The sequence below is a fragment of the Gavialis gangeticus genome, unplaced genomic scaffold (genome assembly GCF_001723915.1).
Source record: "Gavialis gangeticus isolate Ggan-Ray unplaced genomic scaffold, GavGan_comp1, whole genome shotgun sequence".
Taxonomy (NCBI): Eukaryota; Metazoa; Chordata; order Crocodylia; family Gavialidae; genus Gavialis; species Gavialis gangeticus.
In genome coordinates this window covers 39,719,991-39,733,059 of record NW_017728994.1, presented here as the reverse complement: position 1 = coordinate 39,733,059, position 13,069 = coordinate 39,719,991, and the positions used below count along the sequence as shown (strand labels likewise).

The 13,069-nt window shown below is 41.8% G+C and overlaps 1 protein-coding gene across 2 annotated transcripts in view; it reads right to left on the bottom strand.

Annotated features, from left to right (window-relative positions):
• LOC109287496 (protein FRA10AC1) overlaps positions 1–13,062 on the bottom strand; it is a 56,977-nt gene extending 43,915 nt beyond the window's left edge. For both annotated transcript variants that reach the window (XM_019502614.1, XM_019502615.1), the window contains exons 1-4: positions 13,004–13,062; positions 7,285–7,352; positions 5,007–5,102; positions 4,881–4,926 (exon numbers count right to left, since the gene is read on the bottom strand). In XM_019502614.1, the coding sequence (XP_019358159.1) occupies positions 4,881–4,926; positions 5,007–5,102; positions 7,285–7,352; positions 13,004–13,036 (243 nt within the window). In that variant the 5' untranslated portion in view covers positions 13,037–13,062. The remainder of the gene's footprint in view (positions 1–4,880; positions 4,927–5,006; positions 5,103–7,284; positions 7,353–13,003) is intronic.
• Between the last annotated feature and the right edge of the window lie 7 nt (positions 13,063–13,069).

The window sequence follows — 13,069 nt, the reverse complement described above, 5'->3', positions numbered from 1 at the left end:
TTTTAAAAAAAAAAAAAAAAAAAAAAAAAAAAAAAAAAAAAATCAGCCTTTGCTATTAGTGTTACTAAGTGATTACCGTAGACACATGACAATATATGGACAGGAAAAATAATGTAAGGACAGAACAGCAGTGTTAATTCCTTTGGAAGAGCTCTTCAGTGTGTTATCTAGCATAGTTCTCTCCTCCAGGACTTTATTATCTCTTGGTCAATGCAGCAACTAGCCTTCAGCCAGGACATCATATTATTACAAAACAGATTCATAGAAGTTAGGGGCTGGACCGGACCTCAGAGATCATCAGCTCCAGCCCCCCTGCTCAAGGCAGGAAAGACTGCTGCAGTCAGATGACCCCAGCAAGGTGTGCAACACGTAGAGCCTTGTCAACTAACACAGCACTTAAACATATGGCAAAACCCCCACCCCAAAGAACTTACAACCTAAATAATATAGGACAAGACAACTTAAAAAAGTGCAAGAGAGTTCAACTCAGGACATCTCTACCATATAAAGTTAATGAATGTTACCTTTGTTTCAGTTTGATTTATAAGAGAAACATGACTGAGACCATTCCACGCAGTTAAATCTCACATTCTAATTTGCGTTACTTCCCAAGTAAAATTTGGCAGAATTACCATATCAAAATGGTTGAAGTCCTAACGTCTCAACCTAAAAATTGTTCCTTAAGAAATTAAAACAGAAATCAAATCAAAGACTCTTATACAATAATATAAGAAGGTACTTCAGAGCAAACAAATGTTTCTGTGGCTAATGATCTGTCCAAAAGTTTCTTGGGATCACACTGCTCGTCACAAAAATGGGTGGTAGACATATTGTCCAGACCAAATTTGACCATTTTGCTTACCCACAACTGAAACACAGTCATTCTGTATTTCTACACAGCCATTCTGCAGCAACAAATAGTTACATTAGAGGGAAATACATAATGGAAGTAAAGAATAGCTTCTCCAGTTAAAGAATCCAGAGATGAGCTGTAGATCTATTTTTTTTTTTAAACACAATTTTGGCTAAACTACATTCAAATTTCCTTTTTCAAGACAGTCATTGTCCACAGTGAAAACTGAGCATATTTATATGTGTTGAGCAAGTTAAAGCAAAATGTCCTGTTTAGCACCAGCAGCCTGTACTGCCAGCCCAAAAGGAAACTTAGTTATATCTAGGGACCTACCAAAAATCACAATTTTGCCATTTTTGCAGAAAATACTATTTCAGCCATGCCTCATGAAAAAGCATGGGGTCCACACTTTTGGCAAGCTTCCTAAAAAACCTCACCAAAATAAAATGTTTGCTCCCTCTGGGGAGCCAACAGTCCTTGCGTCCACTGCGGTCCAGCCACGCAGCCTGCCAGAGGAGGGTAAAGGGGAGCTGCTGGCATGGTAAGATGGCTGCCACCCCCCTCCCATCTCTTGCTGCTGACTGTAAGCATTGTCCACCATATGGCCCTGCCCCTAACCACCAGCCAGTGGGGAATAGTGTGGCCATATAACAGTCCTTGCAGCCAATCAGCAGTGAGCAGCAGGGCAACTGGGGCCCCACAGCCAGTCAGAGGAACGGTGGGGGCCTTATATACTTTGCCCATGATAATGGCTACCAGGCCCGCAGTCTGCCCGTGAAATCAGCCAGCAGCCGCCTCGACTTCAGTAGACCCCTAATTATACTAGTAAAGTCAGTACTAGCCCTGTTGTCCACATTTCAGAATTCATGTTTTACAAATTACTTAACATATTCCTCAGTATAGTTTGCCAAACTGGACTTTCCTTAACTATTCGGAGAACAGATGCTCAGTACCAACAGAATAAAAATTAATTTGACTGCAGGTTTCAAAGCTGGGTAAAATAGGTGGCATTATTTTTCACTTAAATTCACTAGACCAGATACAAAAGTATTGACAGCTCTGTTTTCAAGAGTTGTTTTTCATGTATATTGTACATGCATTAGGGATAGGCATACTTAATCTTTGAGTCTGACCATAGTGAACAGCCTCAAGAGACAATTATTAAACGAAAACAGTGTATACTCAGAGAGACTGGCTCCCCAATAATGTAAACAGCCATTGCACTGACATAATAAAAAGTGTTCCCAATGCCACTAAAGAATAAAATATCAGGGTTGCACTGATACAGATTTTGGGGGCCAATACTGATGGCCAATTTTTAAAAGGAGGCATATCGGCTGATATCGATCCAATTTCCGATACAGCTGTGTCCAGTCTATTGTGGTGGAAGGGGAGGGGAGAAGGAAGGGCACTGGGGGGCAGATCAACGCCTCCCGCATTGAGGTAGAGAGTGGGGCTGGGGCAGGCTCTGCCCAGCCAGGGCAGGACAGGGTGTGCTACGGAGCCGTGGCTCATCCAGGCAGCATGGCGGGGGGGGTGGCTCCTGCCACTATGCGCATCCTGGGAGGGCATGGGAGGGAGGGGAGGGGAGGCTGCAGCTGCCCATCCTGCCCATACAGATCCAGAGGCACACACCCGCCTACATGCCCTCCAGGGGTGCACACATCAGTGGGAGCCACCCCCCTCTCCCCGCATCCCCCTGGATGAGCTACGACTCAATCCTGCACCCTGCCCTGGCTGGGCAGCATCTGCCCCAGCCCCAACCACACTCCCTCCCTCACCACAGGGGCGTTGATCTGGCCAAATTAATCGGCTACATCAGGCCGATTTCCAATACAGTTAATTTTCTTTATATTGGTGCTGATCCAATATCAGACCAATGTATCAGTGCACCTCTATAAAATATGTAAAGAAAAAATGAAAACTGCCTTGAGTTTGAAGTATTGTCTGTCACAAGAAAGATTTGAATAGACACAACACTTTCCTAGTTTCTTGAAAATGAAGAGTTGGAGAAAGTGAAAAAACACACCAACACCTGTCAAATGAGTTGATGGGTAAATATCAATTAAGTGGCAGAAACTGATGAACAACAGTCACTTCAGCTACTGGGAAACCAAGTTATGATAAAAATCAATAATACTATACTTATACAGAATTCTTTCAAATGTTGACAACAAGGAAAGATTTTGGTCATTTTTCTGTGCTCATGAGAGTAACATCAGTACGGTGTCAAGCTGTCTGTCTGGGTTTTTAATACATGTAAAAAAAATATAACTCTTCAAAATCTTCCTATTCTATTTTGCAGGATCCTGAAACAGATCCATATATGCTGATCATAAAAGACCAAAGTAACCATAAACAAGTCAGAATGTAAAGACCATCATAGACAGGTCTTATAGTATATGTTTACCAACCAGACTGGCGATCAATAGAATACAACACATTACTATCAACATATTACAGTGTGACAAATCACAAAAACATGTTTTGTGGGTCACAATCTTCTCAACTCAGGTGAATAGGTATAATGGACCACAAAATGCTGCATTCTCTACTGCTAAAGTCTCACCTTCCCCTATTACAGCAGGGGCCAGCAAGCTTTTTCAAGCTGCAAGCTGGAACAATCCAGCCCCTGTCCAATATGGGCCAAGTGGCTTTAGCGGCACATCAGCAGGGCTTTCCTTGCACCCCCACTAGAGCCACACAGCTGAGAGTTGCACTTGTGCCACTGCCAATTCCCCAGCCTCCTTCTCTGTAGCTACAGCATGAGCACAGCTTCCAGTAGAGGGGAGCTGCACCAGAGCCAAGAAGCTGTAAGCTGTTTCCATGCTGCTGCCACTTTTTCCATTCCCTTCTGCACCTCCTAAAACCAGCTCGACCCTGGCACACTCACCACTGGCTAGAAGTGCGCTCAAACAGCAGCCTTTGGGTGGGGGGGCAAAGAGGGGGAGGGGTAGCAAGAAGTGTCAGCAGCACAGGCACAGGTTCTAGCTCCCCTCTAGTTGGAAGATGCACCAGTGCTGCAGCCTTGGAAAAGGACAAAGAAAGGGCAGAGAGAAGCAGCAGCAACATGGGCATAGCTTCCAGCTCCCTAGCCTTGGAGCAGTTCCTTGCTGTTCAGCCCCAGCACAGGCCCTGTGGCTCTGTGTATGTTGCTGACCCCTGCATTATAAGTTGGTTTCATCATTGAAATAATTATTTCTGAGATAAACTCCATACAAAGAAAAATTATTTTACAGGAGACATTTTGTAATTCAGCAAAATAATAGTTTTGCTGAATTTCTGTACTGAAGTACAAAAATAATCAGACATGACAGTCTGGTTCAAAAATATTGTTAAATTGGTCTGTAGCATAATGTGTGTAAAAGGCATTACCTAAAATGATGTTTTCTTGAATAGTTTGAACTAGATACCGGGTTTCTGGTTTTCCAGGATGAATAAGTATACTTGGATAATGTTAGCTTCACATGGAATTACTTTCTGTGTACATTCAAAAGAGAGGGAAATTAAAGGACCAAGGCTGGTTGTTACAAACAAAACAAAACATGTTCAATGCATGTAATAATTTAGTCAGAAGTATGCTGCTGGTTAAGCACTGATTATGTTAGGGTGAATTTAAAAACACCTTACGCAGGCAAATAAGAAATACCTAGACCAGGGGTGGGCAAAATGCAGCCCAGGGACCGGATGCAGCCTGCCAGGCCATTCTATCCGGCCTGCAGGGCCCCTAAAAAGTTTAGAAAATTAATATTAATCTGCCCTGGGCTGCCTGTCATGCGGCCCTCGATGGCATGCTGAAACTCAGTAAGCGGCCCTCTGCCCAAAATAACTGCCCGCCCCTGACCTAGACCATAATGGCAAAGAAAAAGTTATTTGAAACAACACCCAAGCTCTACAACTGCACAGAAATTCTCCAGGTAACTGGGAGTCTTGCATTAAATTTTTCTGGCAAGAAGATTTGCCCCTAAGTGAAAACCTGAGAAAAAACTTGTTTTTGCTCATGTAAACAAAAAAAATTAAAGGATACAGCATCCATGGATATCAAATGAAATCTCCTGTTTCTTGCTTCTTCCCTAGGAGCAGAAATAGTTATTTTGTTTGAGTAAATGTTTCGTTTTTATAAAAAACAGTCTCTGATAAAAGTGACCGATACCTATCCCATTCTTCTGCTGCAACTTGTCGGTGTGCCACCTTGCACTGTTTTACTTTCTGGAATGGCTTTACAAGAAGAGCATCTTCATTACTTGTTCTATGGGTGAGGAAAAAGCAAAGAATTAGTCAATAATTTCCATATACAATATATTCTAATGCACCAAATGGAATTTTGAAACCCACCAACTTGAACATAAAAAGTTTTAATGATATAGCATTGTCGTACAGTGTAGCATCATCTGTTTTATTAATTTCTGTGTTAATAAAATCAAATTGAAAGAGAGTGGTGAGTCTGGATATACTTCATTAGGTTCGTATTAAAAACCATGTCTAGAAAGGCACCTGCTTCTAAGTGGCAGATACAGAATCCCTTAAGAGAGCACCTCTTATATTCCAACAATACTGTCTTTTTCAGAATCACAGCATAAGAGCCACACAGCCGGTGAACCATTTGGAGCATCTGCTGAGATAGCAGACCTGTCGAGTTCCTTCGAGATCTATATTACATAGGCCAAGGACCAGAGCATCTCCTTTAATAATCCCTTGCTTCTCTCTACCTCTGAAGTAACTATATAGACCTATGTTCCAAAACAGAGAAGAGAAAGGAAGGTTCTAGAGAACCAACATGTTTAGAGACAAATTACTGTCAATAACGCTTTTTTTCTTCCTCTTATGGTATTGTCCCCACAGAACTCTGCAGTAGTAGATTTACTAACACTGACCCCTCTGAAGCTGTGGGCTGAAAAGCACTGTTAGTTCCTAAACTAAATTTTTTTAAAAAAAAATTAACAAAATAGTAAAAACAAAATAAAATGGAAGCTTTTTTAACCTCAACCTTACATATTTAGTTAGACCTATTTGCCCATCATTTTGAGCAAAGGAGTACTTAGTTTTATTCTGGCCCCAATTGTTGGGTAGAGAGGAAGTCAGAGACCCATGAAGCAGGAAGCACAGTATTTATATTTTTAATCTATGGAATATAGAACTTTAGAGAATTAGATGCACCAATTGTTCACAAACATCCTGGACTACGTGGCTGGGCGCACAGTTCCTACTGCAGGGAGGGATGGAAGCAAGGAATGGCTCCACAAAGGCAATGCCATGAGGGAGATTTTTTTTAGGTATTTTTGCAAATGTGGGAATACATTTCAACACAAGGCAGTGAACCTTCATTAGAACATTACTGAGAGCCAGAAAGAGTATGCCAGAACAAATGGTAAAGAAGATGATTTCTTTGAAACAGCTCCCAGTGTTGAATATTTCATTTGGCAATTTGCATGATGTAAGTGCCATTATGCATTACAAAAAAACAAACTAAGACTGAACTAAAACCTTGAATATTTTTAATAGATAACAGCTACAAAATCTAAAACAACCCAGCACAATGGCTAAATTTCTTCTAATGAGTAAAGCACTTTGAAGGTCAGGCCCAAAACGAATCCAACACAAAACATATCCCTTTACCACCCTTAAAGAGAAAAATAATACATTGTGCTCAAAACCTGATTGTAATGGAGCCTGATAAGCAAGAAGACTTGAAGAATAAAAAAGTCCTTGAGGAAAAATAAAGACAGCCAAAAATTTTAGTATTGTGGACAAATGATTTGGAAAGCACATTTACACAGCACCAAAAGTTTCCCCAATAAAGATGACAGTAAAAATGCAAAGTTCAGGGTGGCAATTTGTATTAACCACTAAAGAAATTAACAAGGAATTGGGTTTAAAGAAGGGAATTTTTTTTTACATCTCAAGGGCTAAGTGGAATTTGATCCTTTTCCTAGGTCTCTTGAATTCAGGTTTGTCACAGAAAACGGGCTGGAAAAAATTAAGTAACAATCAAGCCGCATCAGCAATTCATTTTCTTCAGGCAGGTGTTCTATTCCTACAAGGCCTGCTGCCACCTGGCCTTGGATGCTTTGATCTCTCTTAGCAGTTCCACAGGTCCTGATGGGTGTAGAAAAATGACAGGAAAGTAAACAGAGCAGCCAAACCCCAGCAGCTGATGCTAATGCTTGGAAAATGAAGCACTCAACTGTGAGAAACAAGAGGCACAGAGACACCAGATGGATGTAGCAGAACTGATATTTCTCAGTTGCTCCTTGAAGACAACAGGCTCTGACAAGCCTGAGGAGCAAGAGACACAGGAATCAAACGTTTAGTCTTATTTTTCATAAACAGTTTCAATATCAGAGTTAACCCACTATGCCAGGGTCTCTGGTTTACAGATGTAAGTCTTTCTGGAAAAAAAAAAAAGAAATACAAAATACAAGGTCAATTACCTTTTGACAGATTTCTCTCCTCTCTCATCATCACTAAAATCAGAATCATAGCCATCCCGGCTCTGTACCTGAAAATAATTTAAAACAACATCACCAGTAAGCTTAATGAAGAAAAATGATGACAGCATAATAATCTCCACAGTGCTTCACTTCCAATTTAAGAACAACAACAACAAAAAAATGCAGTTGTTACTTTCTAAACAGCTAAACTCATTGGATAAATAAGTATATTCCCCCTCCCATACACACACAATATAATGCAAAGTGACTATATTCTCTCACAGACCACTTCATTTTATCACATCCTCCGAATCATTTTATACATGGATTTATTTAATCTCCCCATACACCTAGATTATTTAAAAATAAAATACATACTTGCCCCATCAACTCAAGTAGTCTCTCCAACCCAGTAAGAAAGCTGAATACTTTCCCCAAATTTTACCTACAAAGTGGCTACTCCAAAGAAATGTTCTACCTGTATTTTAAAAAACAGCTTTTGGGGTGATGAAGGGAATTAGAGGCCTGTAAGCTCTACACCTGTTCCCGGCTAATTTTTTGAAATGGCAATAAAAGTGGTAAAAGGAGGACATCTGAAAGATTTTGATATAACCAAATCTAACTAGCAGTTTCTGCAAAGGAAAATCGTGTCTCACTAATGTCTTAGTATTCTACAAATAAGCCAAGGAATAGTATAGTAGAGGAAGGAGAACCAGCCAACATATTTAGATTTCCCCCCCAAAATTGACCAGATTCATGGAAGAGTCTACTAGAAGCCTAACTAGTCATGGGATGAAAAACAAAGTATTTTCATGAATGAAAAATTAGCTGAGGCAGAAAGAAAATACAATTAAATGGTGAATTTAAGAACCTCAAAGTCTTTTACTACATCCTGGGTGTTGTTCAATACATTCATTTATAATCTGGGAAGGGGGTAACCAATAAGGTAGCTATATTTAGGAACAATGACACAGAATCAATTGAGGTTAGCTAACTCTAGTACAGTCTTTAAAGACCTTCAGATGGACTCAGTCAAGCTAGGTGAATGGAAAAGACAACAGCAAATAGCATTCTACATTGATACACGTAAATTACTGGATACTGGATGGATAAAATTAAAGCTATGCATATATATTAGAGGATTTTAAATTAATTTTATCGTCTCAAAAAAAGGAAGCTGGAATCACTGTGACCACTCAATGAGTCCTCTGTACTGTGTGCAATTGTGGTCAAAGAAAGCCAGAGATGTTAGGATGCAAAGGCACAAGATGATGAATAATAAAAACAGTATTACAATGCTTTCATATAAATCAATGGTGCAGCCACAGCTGAGATAATGTGTGCAGAACCAGTCATCACATCTCAAAAAAGATATTGCAGAAAACATAAGATTTAGAGAAAAGTAATCAGAATGGTCAAGGACACAGAAGAAGGCATATGTATAGAGACTGAAAAAGCAGTGAAGCAAAAGTAGTCATAACAAAAGTATATAAAACAGTACATGGTATAAAAACAGAGACTGACAACTTCTAATCTCCCCATTTCATAATGCAAGAACAAATGGACATCCAAAGAAAATGAAAGATTTCTGAACTGAAAGAAATTAAAAACCAAACCAAAGGAAACATTTTTCCATCTGGGATTAAACTGTGGAATTTGCTCCTACAGAAACTCACTAAGACCAAGACTGTTACAAAATTCAAAAAGATACTGGACATTTGTATAGATGTTAAGGAGACCCCAAATTCTCAGAATTAGTGACATCACATTTTGGAAGAGATAATAAATCATGTTCAGCCAACCTCTAACTCATAGAAATCAGAATGATACTTATGTGGGGACAATTTTTTCCAAGATGTTTCTGCACCTCCTTTGTAAGCATCTGATATTGCTTACTGTGATATACAGGATATTGGACTGGGTGCCAATTCCTACATCCTGGGTACATCTACACATACAATTTACTGCAGAGTAGACTAATCAGCTCCTCAGTGGAGCATGCGCAGGTATTAGGGAGCAGTAAATTAACTCTGCCATAAGTATGGTATGGCAAAGTACTTGCACGTGATCAAACATACATGCAGACTGTAACAGGAGCTGGCTGGGGCACAAGGGTGCTAAAGTGTAGAGGCTGCCTGCTGGCTAGCCTCAGCCAGCCCCTCTGCTGCCCAATAGAGGCACCTGAAGCCTGGGGCTGACCCCCTCAGTCCCCTGCCAGACTGGGTCCGCTCCACCCTGGCTCAAGATGCTGCGGTCCCAAGTACATATGTAAACACTGCACCTGGGAGCAGCCAATGCTGGCGCAGTTAATTACATCATATTAATTTCACATGTGGATTCATCCCCCTACAACAAAAGCCTGAGAGAATAATTACTGAATTGAAGACAATTACTGAATCTGGACTCTTCCACCAGTTTGCGAGTTCTTGTTGTTTTCATCAACCATGGCAATTTTGCCAGGACAGCCTCTTAAAAAGACAGATACAAACCACAGAAGAGTTTATAAACCAAAAATGACACTGCACTAAGTAGTAAGTTGGAGGTGAGCACAGGCTTCAGAGTAGATGTGATATTGTCCCTACAATTAATACAATAATATGACATTTGCAAATGGTCACTCTTCCTGTATCTTAAAACCCTTCTCATACTCTTTCTCTCCTCTTCTGAAAATTCTCTGGAGCAGAGATTGACTGTATGGTGCCCAGCTCAATAAACCCTGTAATAATATATGTTAGCAAACAACTAACAGAAATAGCACCACTTTAAAAGGAGCGGGAAGGTACAACTTACCCTAGCTGTAAAAAGAAATTCCTGCCTACCAACATTACTTCATGAAGATTATGATAATGTGTGAGGGCTATGTTCTCACACTTGCAAATATGATACTGGAAAGTAAAAAGTATCATTTAAAAGTTTTGCCAAGCCATTGGCGGGCTTATATTTTGCTGAATACTGCTATCTCTACATGGTTACTCGAAGTTATTAAAAACCTTAATTTCTTAGGAAAGGAAAGCTGGAAGAGACCTCACGAAGTCATCTAGTCCAGCCCTCTGCTCCAGGCAGGATCATCATTGGCTAAACCATCCCAGCCAACTGTCTGCCCTTAAAAAGTTCCAAGGATGGAAATTCCACAAATTCTCCCAGTTACCTGTTCCAATACTTGGCCAGTCTCATAGTCAGAAAGTGCATCCTAATCTCCAACCTCATTTCCCTGCTGACTCTTGAGGACTCTGTTCCTAGTTCTGACCCCTGCAGCCACAGAGAAAAGCTTAGGCATTAGCTGCAGCACTGCTGTAAATGAAGTATACCAATGAGGTATATGCACTGGGGATGTACATCGTGTGTATGAATTTCCTGAAGAGCTACCATTTCCATCCTCACGATAATTGTCTTGCGGGTATTTGAAGACTTTTATCAAAGCCCCTCCCTGCCACAATCTGCTCTTCTGCAGACCAAACCCCAGCTCTTTCAGACTTTCCTCACAAGTCATGTTTCCCAGGCTTCTAATTATTTTTGTTGCTCTCTGCTGGACTTTTTCCAATCTGTACACATGCTTTTTAAAAGTGGGGGGGAAGAATAGACATAACACTCTGGGAAAGGCCTCAGTGCTGAAGCGAGTGGAAAAATCACTTCCCTTGATTTGCAAGTGACACTCCTATTAATACAACCCTGCACACAGTTGGCTTTTTTTGCAAAAAGATCACACTGTTGGCTCATATTCAGCTTATGGTCCACAATAACCTCCAAGTCCTTTTCTGTAGTTCTGCAGCCTAACCAGTCATTCCCCAACCTGTATTTGTGCATGCATGCAAGTATTTTATCCCATGCATATGACTTTGCATTTGTCCTTGTTGAATCACACTGACCTGACTGTGGTCCAACTTTCCAAATTATCCAGGTCATTCTGTATCCTAGCTCTACTCTTTAGAGTGTCTGCAACTCCACCCAACTTAAGTGTTGTCTTTTGGCTTTTTTTTTTTTTTTTTAAAGCCATTCAACTTCTTACTTTTAATGTTGTTTTTGCCTCCTGTCTTTGTTTTGAAACTACCTTGTCTCTTGCCTCTCATGCTTCCTTCTAAGAGAAAGAGAAATAAATATGCTGGAGAAATCACATCTCTCCAAGATTTTCTATACAACCCAGTAATTTCCCCTTCTCTTATTCCCTTGTAACACAACAGATCTCCCAGAGATGCATCACTTCTTGGGAGAGAAACAGGTGCTTACTGAAATATTACTGAGAGGTAAACAGATTTACCAAATAATACCGGGTGGTATGAATGATCACCTTTCTGTTTATCAACTTCCTAATAATCTTGTTCTTTTCATATTGCAGAGACATAGCTGTTGCTTAGGCATTAGCTGCAGTGCTGCTGCAAAGCCGAATGAGGTATGTGTATTGGGGAGGTACATCATGTGTATGAATTTCCTAAATAGCCATTATTTACACCCTTTATGTAAGTATGTAAGGTGTATGCTCAAAAGGTATGCTCAGCAGGAGGGCAGATGAAATGCTTCAAGGACATCCTCAAGGCCAACTTAAAAAAATGCAACCTATGTCAACTCGTGGGAGACTATCGCCCAGGACCGCTCTAAATGGAGCTGCATGGATCTCAGTACTTTGAAACCTCATGACAACAACAGGAGATGGAAAAATGGGAGTGGCAGAAGCAGGGCGTCCAGGACCTAAAATCAAGAATCCAGCATCATCCACCCCAGACATAAATACATCTGAGCTGCAGTAGACTGTTTAACCCAGATAGGCCCCATCAGCCATCTTCAGACACACAATCATGGAAGACAATCATCCTCAACTGTGAAGGATTGCCAAAGACATCCTTTATATTTTTCAGAAGAGTCCTCAAGAGACAAAGGAGTCAGAAAAATATCAGATACCAATCTGCACTGTTGTTGTGCCCAAATGGTGCCAGAGCATGCCCTGATGTAGAAGCAGCAATGGCGTATAAATCCTCCCAACACAATCCCATCACTCTAGTCTACATTTTGTTGGCAGTTTTTATAGCTCAGAGCACAGGTTCCATCTCCTGTCACGCTGCTCACCTGCATATGCCAGACCCACAAGAGCTAAGATGATACTCAGCTGCAAAAGGCTGTGGCATTTCCAGGCCACTTCCTGAACTCTTTCTAGGTCGACCAAAGAAGGGAAGCCAAAAACCTGCAACACACATGCTACACTACCCAGCCAGCAGCCCTAAGACTTATGCACAGCACACAGGTGGCACTCACACGGACAGTGCCTGATGAAGGACTGGCCAAATAAAAATTAAGTCTTCATCCTTCTAAGTCCCCAGCTGGCTTTGTTGGTGGGGGTCCAGCCCCCAGCTTCAATAAACTCAGCTTGCCCAGGCTTTTCCCCAAGGTGGTCAAATGAAACACAGCCAGTATTTCTGTGACAAGAGCATCCTGGCTAAGGAAAGGCATCACCTGGCACTGCTTGGGGCAGCTGTGCGGGTCAGACCCAAAGGCAGGGTGTCAGGGAAGAATGAGTGGAGCAGGCCACGGGCCCACAACCACCTCCTTCCTGAGCCAGCAGGTGCTGAGGGAAGAGCAGGGAGCCCTAGTGTTAGGGCTGTGCACGGGCCGGGCCTCCCACCGCCCTCACAGACCCGCAGCGCCGCCGGCCCCGGGCCTCACGAGGCGGCGGGTGATGGGTCCCTGGCGGCCGCCCGCGGGGAGGGGTGGGGTATGGTCGGGTACTCACGGCCTCGGCGAGCAGCAGCTGGGCCGGCCCCATGGCTGCGACAGGGGCGCGGCCCGGCCCGCCGCC